General features: G+C 33.3%; 1 protein-coding gene across 2 annotated transcripts; it reads right to left on the reverse strand.

Annotated features, from left to right (window-relative positions):
• Nucleotides 1–1,094: 1,094 nt before the first annotated feature.
• On the reverse strand, nucleotides 1,095–6,425 carry LOC147473452 (Late embryogenesis abundant protein, group 2). 2 transcript variants are annotated; one of them, XM_086587408.1, is made up of 3 exons: nucleotides 5,977–6,425; nucleotides 3,911–4,869; nucleotides 1,095–1,536 (listed from the first exon to the last, which is right to left on the reverse strand). In XM_086587408.1, the coding sequence occupies exons 2-3, from the start codon at nucleotides 4,865–4,867 to the stop codon at nucleotides 1,531–1,533; spliced, it is 963 nt and encodes a 320-aa protein (XP_086443534.1). In that variant the 5' UTR covers nucleotides 4,868–4,869; nucleotides 5,977–6,425; the 3' UTR covers nucleotides 1,095–1,530. The 2 variants fall into 2 exon arrangements, with proteins under 2 accessions (XP_086443534.1, XP_086443533.1); XM_086587407.1 differs by having other exon boundaries at nucleotides 1,095–1,530; nucleotides 5,977–6,183.
• Nucleotides 6,426–8,496: the final 2,071 nt, after the last annotated feature.

Raw genomic sequence — 8,496 nt, forward strand, 5'->3', positions numbered from 1 at the left:
ATGATGGTTTGCTTTTTTGTTTGGTTTGTTAATTACTTACTTTTATTCCCTACCGTACAATTCAAATGAGTCGTGTTTTTTATTTATTTATTATTATTATTACTTTTTACATCACGTGAAAAGACCTAATAGACTTTTATAAATTATAAAATAGACCAATTTTAGGGGTATTTTTGTAAAAAGAAAAGTAAATATTTTGAAAATATAGACTATTTTTAAAAAAATCTGCTGACGTGGCTCGCTTATGAGCATCTTGGCATAACCGATATTAATATAGGTAGGATATGTATTAATTTTCAAAAACCATCCATAATTCAATTAAATATCAATAAAAATTGAATAACGAAACATATTTTTATTGAATTAATCAATATGACGACTAATCTCTCTTTTTCGTCGTTTATTTTAAGTAGTTGGGGTGATGAGATCTTAAAAATAATAAAATTTATCTTAAAACAGGTTATATAGGTCACGGGTTGATGACCCAACCCATTAGACTCGAGAACTAATGAGGTCTACTAACGAATTATTTAGGTTAACATATGTGACCCTAACCCAATCAATTTATTTGACGGGTTCGGTGGATCAACCCTTAATTGACCCAAAAACATTTTTTCCCCACCCCGAGCCTGCTAATTTGTGTCGGTTTTGTGTCGGTTTAGCAAGTCGTGTACAAAACTGCCGCCCCTAGGTACATGATATGGAAAAATGCAATATATCTCCACCGAGAATATTGAAGGTCTTTTTTGCCGATATATATCGCTTTTTTCAATATATATTATGACTTTGACTTTTTGACCGACTTTTTTTACTATTTGACCTATATTTCCGATATATATCATTATATCACTGATATTTTCGATATATAGTGATAGTTTGACTTTTTTTTTTCCGTTTACCAAAAAAGATATATATTTCCGATATATCACTATAGTCATTCACAAGTCACAACTTCAAACTTCCAGCATAGTCTACGGTCTACACTCTACGCAATGGGGGGGATGACAAAAAATCCGTGCGGTTAGATTCAGAAAAACTACGTACTGCATTAGTAATTTGCTACGAAAATGGTCACACTTACAGATCTCCATAGATTTTGGGACCAAAGTAGGAAATCAATTAAACAAGTGAGCAAAATCATCCCAACAGTTACATTAATTGGATTACATAGGTATAGGGATTCAGTCTTGAAGTTACATTAAACGAACCCAAAAGATTATGTATACCATATAAGAATATAAGAACATAATGCTAACACTCATAACTTCACCTTATTCTACACTAAAACTGTTTGACACCACGAACACCATTCAGCAAACATTCAAGCAGACACTAAAACAAGCATATTAGGAACAGTCTTTCAGCCTTAAACAAATACAAGTACAATACTGAAACCCTTCAAGCTTCTTTAGAGTACAACACTGGCATACTAGCAAATTCCTTCAAATGAAACACGTAAAAGTTTCAACTCTCTTATTAAATTCAGATCTCTACTTTCTAATCATATCCAACCATCCCAGAACGACTTCTCTATTCCTGCAGAGAAGTAGCACATGAGTTATTTTCAGAAAATTGCTGGAGGCCGAGTAGTTGTACATTTATACCCTCTGATATCAACCATGACTAAACAAATAGTATAAGATGCACAAATGTGATGAACCAGATGATAGCTCAGACCCAAAGCATCAGAGGTGGAGATAGAGACAGATGAATCGCATCAGTAGATCATAGTGAATACAATAATATACTGATACAAGCACACATTATATTGATGAAAATACGTGTTTTAATTTTTAAACATGGTTAGACAATCAACTTTACATGTATGACAATCAACTTTACATGTATACATTTTCATAATCATACGGGCTCTTCCAGAAAAGAGATTTATGTTGATAGCTGGATCGTAAACTACATTGCATGCTGAGTCGATGACTCACCAATTTAATTTTCATAATATGTTGCATTGATGTTGGCCACCATGCCCTAAGTGATCCAACCCCGATAATTTTATTCCTCAAAATGAAACAAAGGCCCTTATCGGCTGAGATTGAAGGTAAAGAATTAAGGAGAGAAAAGGGAATAAATCATGTGGTGTTGAATGTGTGCTACACGTGGTGGAGAGAGAATGTTATTGAAATGATTGATTTTCAGAATTTCAAAAGTATGCGACTTCAATGGTCACAATGTAATTGAAGCTTAGGTCGTATATCTAATGTCACAGAATGACACTTCTAGAGCACCAAAGAGTAGTGGAAGTTGATGATTATAAAGTGGTTAAAAAAGCATAGCTGGTGAACATGAATTGTCTAGACATCTATTCTATTTTATGAAATCTAGGACCATAAACTGAAATGAGATCCTTCCCTGACTCAAAGATTGTCCCATTCAGAGAGGTGAGACAGAGCAAAACAGATTGTCTGATTCAGGTCTTGTACAGAAATGTATTATATGTAAGGAAAAGGCTTCTCTAATACCACTTTAAATTGACCCACTTGAATGCAAGTTGGTTTAGTACGCTATGGAGCATTTACCAACTCCTCAGCTGTGCACACCGTTGTATCCATAACTCAACCAAGATACCAGATGAATTAAGGGAAGAATTTTTCACAAAAACTCAACTCACTTAACATTTCTAACGATGTAAAAAAGAGTGGCCAAATGTAAAGTTTTAGACTGCTTCTCAGAAGTTGAAAATAACTTTAAAACGACATTAAAAGTTCTGGAACAAGTTCATTTCTGACAAACATTATCTCCTGGGTGAGAAGAAAATTTCCGCAAAAATCAACTTCAATTCATCTTGTACCATGTAACAACCATGTTTGCACAAATCCAATCCTTGCATATATGTGTTCTTGCTGCGTGTATCTGAGAGAGATGCACCAAAAAACACCCTGAAGGCAGGCACTACGTATTTGAGCCACAAGGTGTGCCCAAGGCATATCTGAGAGGCCTTTCATATCTAAAGACATGCCACATAACATACCAGAGGCATGCCATATGAGGTTGAGCCAGAAGGTACGCCAAAAGCATGGCAATAAGTGCTAACAGAATGAAGACAGGTATAGGCGCATTAACTTGAGTTACAATTCAATTTTAAGGTGATTTTGGCAGGGAACGGTGTAAAATTGAAGGAGCTGATATTTTGTGGAGATGAATAACCAATTTGTTGATAAACATATACCACCTGACCTGAGGTTTAGATAATTTTGAAGATTGATCTTAGCCTCTATCATAGGCTAAGGTCTATAAGCCTAAACAAATGACTAGGTTGTGTGTGTATTTCTGCGTGTGCCTGAGTCAATTAATTCCCAGATAATTTAGGAATTAATACTCATCAATATTTCATGTTCTCCAAAATTGGTGTCAATAGAAGTCAACGTTAAAACCCGTATATCGTGTTGAATCACATGCAATCATTTCCCATCATTTTATAATAGCATCAAGAGTCTTTAGGAAACATCAAGTGAACTAAAAAAATCAAAAAATGTTTCCTGGAGTACTTACGATACACTTGAACTGATGAGATACTAGAATTTCTTTTCTTATCCACATCCACCAAAATGTGGTTTAAATCAGATTGATACTAGTCAAGCTTAGTAGTTGATACACAAGTTCTAGCTAACTAAAACATACACACCTTGCAAGGGAATAGTTAACCTATCAGGATAAAACACATTGATTGCAATGATTTCATCAATACTGTGTGAAAGTATATCAACTCCCTTTTCTTCAGAATGGAAAAGATAATTAACCAAGACAAGATAATCATATATGATACAACTATGACATTAAATATGATCATATCTGTTACTACTATGACATGGATATGATTAGAATAGCAATTGTGCAGAAACCAGAACAAGGTATTAATAAATTGACAGTAACAGACTTCATAAAGATAGCATACCTCATCATCGTCATCGTCATCGTCATCATCCCCATCTTTGTTTTTCTTGATGCTAGTGGTGCCCCCCTCCTTGCTGATTGGTAACTTCATTGCTCCAAATGGAGTGTCCACATCAATGTCTCCTTTGATTGAATAACCTGTACCCCTTCCTCTAATCATGTCCCAAACTGCAGAACCCAAGTCCTTAGGTCTAAATGTAATAGGGAGATCAATGTAGCTGATTCCATTTTTATCAATCTTACTTGATTCTGTCAACTTTGCACCTCCAATGCTCACTCCAGAGAGCCAAATTTCAGAGCTCAGTGCATTAAGACCCAAGTCAAAGTCATTCATATTTTCCAATTTCAAATGAAGAAGTGCTACAGTTTCTTCGAAGGAGAATTTCTTAAAGCTTATCTTTTCAACGTCAACATCAGGCTTGTACGGAATTGGAATCTCTCCTGTTTTCTCCAGTGGTAGGGTGAGCCTTCCAAAAATAGGCACATCTACAATGAGCTCAACCTTGATCTTGTACGGAATTATGCTTCCAGGTTTGATATCATCGTAAGTGTTCTTTATATCATCATACATTAAAGTAATTGGTATCTTGACGGTCTCTGAACCATGAGCATGGATAGTTCCAGCATCAGGGATCAAACCAGACACAAGCTTTCTTCCAGCACTCTCCACTAGGTAATTTATGTCAATAAGAGGAATGGGTATAGGATTTGGGTTTGCTATGAGCACATCAACAACAATGTCAGCCTTCTTAAGAGTAATTGAAGGGATGTGGATACCGGTTACATCTGCAGTTGGTTTACCAAATCCAACTGCTTCTTCAATCTTCTCTCCAATGTTCTGAATGAAATCCTTAACCTTGTCAATAAAACCTCCCTTTTCTTCATCTTGATCTTCTTCCTTATGGTCTTTCTCTTTAACGTCTTTTTCAACAACTTGGGGATTCTCTGATGACGACATACCTTTAGAACAACAAAAGAAGACACTTAGAATAAAGTAGAATCTAGGAACACAGTGAACTCTTGTTATTGGGAAACAATAACCAAAGTTAAGAATAAAATAGACTTCATAATGATATGTCAACATGTCATATTCTGATCTAATTAAAAAAATGGAATGATACAAAGAAATATCCTGTTCATATCCAAACTTCTAGTGGCCTCATTACTGAATAAGATTTGTCACCAAGCGCTTCACGCACAAAGCCCTTCAAAGAACTTGGAATGCAACAAGGAGAAAACCAAAACGATCGACTTCCTCGTTATTCATTTTTCTTTGTTACTTTTCTTTTCCCGATTTTGAGGAGCTACATCAAACCACATATCTCTGTGAAGTTTCTATTAATATTCATTGAAATGGATTGTAACATGCGATACTTAAAAAAAAAAAACTGGTCTAGTATAACTCAAGAACAGATCATCTACGACTTCTTCTCACATTCACCTTGACACTTATGCTGCCCATTTCTTTTCCTAGGCAGATTTTGGGACCAATTTCCATGGCCAGCAGGCAGCTAACTTGAGAGCAGGTAGTAGATCATTTTTTTTTACGTTATCACTGTTGAGTTTTTGTAAAATAATTTAATGGATGCAACAATATAAGTTAAATACGGAAAGAGGTCAAACTTCTACATGCCCATCTAAGAAGAGCAGTGAGGACAAAGGTACTGTTGAAACAAACTATATGTATCAGATATCCAGATACAGTTCAAAGTCCAAACCCCACCCACTGAATTCAAGCAAGTCCACTGCTGCACAGTTACTTGAGTGCTTCAACGCCTTGACCTCCTACTTCTAACTCAAGAGGTAGAATCGTGGCGCATGTGTACATCCTAAATGTCACATTTGGGCTAGACCCGGACCTATAATATTATACTGGCAGTTCTTAATGCAGTCATGAATTTATCAGAATCCATAAAGGTGAATGCAAATCAGCCACAATAAAAATCATCAGTGGCTCGATCGAAAACAACAAAACAGATCTATACGCCGGAAAGAAAAATAAATAGATCAGACATTTAGAACATGGTTACACTGAGAATTGGAGATAGAGATCCGTTTAGGGTTTACCTGAAACTTAGATAATTGGATCAAATTCGATTGGCAGGTATTGATAGGAACGTGATAGCTACAAGAAGAAGGAAGTAGCAATAAAGTAATAAAGAGTAATTGCCAACTATATTTTAAAAACCACCATTGGGCCCACGTCTTATCACTTTGTCAGTATGATCACCTTTTCTCAGATCTCAACTGCCAAAGTTACTCCGGCTTTGGTTCATGAAACTTTATCCGTAACCGGTACGAAAATGTGTAAAGTAAAATTAGCCAAAAGTTCTGTGATTTGTAAAATTAGCCAAATTTTTTAATTTGTTGAATACATTTTATGTGGTTAGATTTGGATAATTTTTTGTGACAATTTTTAAAATAGTTAGTTGATCATGTATACAAAAAAAAAATAGTCACATCTAAAACTTAAAAATGCCCTAACAATCACGAGTTTCTCTGTGTGTTTTTGTAATATATAGTATATAGCCCGTGCTCACGCCATTGTTTCAAATTAGGCCCAAAAAAAACCTTAACCAGCCCAATGATAAAAGTGCACCCCACAAAGCAACTATGATCTAGTACTCTTTCAAATTAACATTGTAAAATGCATATATCCTATAAGACTTTGGATCTACCATGTCACAATTTATAAAATACAATGATAACCACCGGATGGGGCAGACTTTTTATTATATAGAAAATGTACCTATAACCCCTCCCTTTCAAAATATAGTACAAGTGTTCATTGCAATTTGATCATAGCATGTGAATTAAAGCCATATATTTTAAGGTTATTAGTTATATTATTAAATTACTATTTTGTACGTCCGTGCTTATTCACCGTCTATTAAAACTTGTTAATTAGAATATTTAATAACCCGTTTTATAGGTGTAGGGATATTGTTTTAATTTATAAGTGTGACATCCGTTTTAATATAAAAAAAAACATGTTTTAATAGATAGTTTAATTTAGAAGTCTGATTCTTGTTTTAGTAGGAGAATGAAATTGATTTTAATTTAAAAGTGCTAGATTTGTTTTTTTTTAATAGGAGAAGGAAACCGATTTTAATTTAGATGTACTAGAATTTCCTGCTTCAATAGGAAAATGAATTTTCATTCGTGCATACGCCACCGACTCTTTTGAACACTTACTAAAAAACATACACAAATTTCGTAACAAATTGTATGTTTTAATTTGAAAATAAACATCTCATTTTAACTTTCTAACAAATTGTTTTAATTAAACTTTAAAACTCCATTTTTATTTGGAGAGGGATCCCGTTTTAATAGTTGACTTAATATCATTTTCAAAGTGTGAATCCCGTTTTAATAGGATAATGGTTCCCGTTATAATTAGAAATGTTATAATATTCCTTTTCAGTAGAAAAAGAATTTCCGTTTTAATAGGAAATGATGATGTTAAATTTTAATAGAGTTTGAAAAATACTTTTGGTGGGAGTTTTAATATTAAAACTATAAAGTAGACACATGCATACGCACCGACTATTTTAAAAACTTGTTCAACAGTCATAACTATATATATATAATTTATAACAAATTGTGATTTATGTTTTCGTTACTAACCCGTTTTAATTTTATAACAATTTGTTTTAATTAAGTCTTAAAAACCTATTTTTTAATTAGGAATGAATTACCCCGTTTTAATTTAGAAGTGTGATTATCATTTTTAATAAAAGAATAATGCTCGTTTTGATTATAAGTGCTATATTTTTCTTTTTCAATGGGGGATGAATTCCCATTATAATATGAGAAGGATGCTTGTTTTAATTATAAGTGCTATAATTTTTTTTTTCAATGGGAGAAGAATTCCCGTTTTAATATGAGTTGTTGATGTTAAATTTTAAAAGAGCTAGAAAAATACATTTGTAGGAACTTTAATATTAATATTAAAATATTAATTTAAAGAGACATGATCAATATACAACACTTTTTATACAATGACCTCTATCTCACTCTACAGATTTACTTATGACTTGATTTTTTGTGGATGTTATCTTTTTGGCCACTATTGATAAAAATTTCTAAAGATGCTAAAAGTAGGGTTGCAAAATTTTAAATACTAACCGTTAAAATTATGGGTATGATATGTATAATGTATATAGTAGTAAGCTCATACACACAAAATATTAACCATATTAGTTCAACTTGTAAATTGGTGTTGTATATGAATCCATCTCCTTAGTTAAGATGTTAAATACCAATAAAATTATATATTACACTAACAAATGTAATTTTATAAAAAGAATAGTCAATGTTTTATTTTTATTTTTTATGCTAAAAAGGTACATTACGATTAACATTCGGGTCTAATATAATTTTAGTCATGGTCGGGTTCTTCTTTAAAAAGGGTTTAGGGTTTCGTTCTAATTCGTCTGGTAAAAAAGGGTACACAGCCGATTCGGTTCGGTTTCAAAAAAATATAAACCGATAAAATCAGTTTGATTATCAGTTTAGATCCAAAACCAATCCAAACCGACCCGTAGACACCCCTACACTAAAGTGACCCTATATTGAAAATGTTTC

The sequence above is a fragment of the Coptis chinensis genome, unplaced genomic scaffold (assembly GCF_015680905.1).
Source record: "Coptis chinensis isolate HL-2020 unplaced genomic scaffold, ASM1568090v1 utg2560_pilon_pilon, whole genome shotgun sequence".
Lineage (NCBI taxonomy): Eukaryota > Viridiplantae > Streptophyta > Magnoliopsida > Ranunculales > Ranunculaceae > Coptis > Coptis chinensis.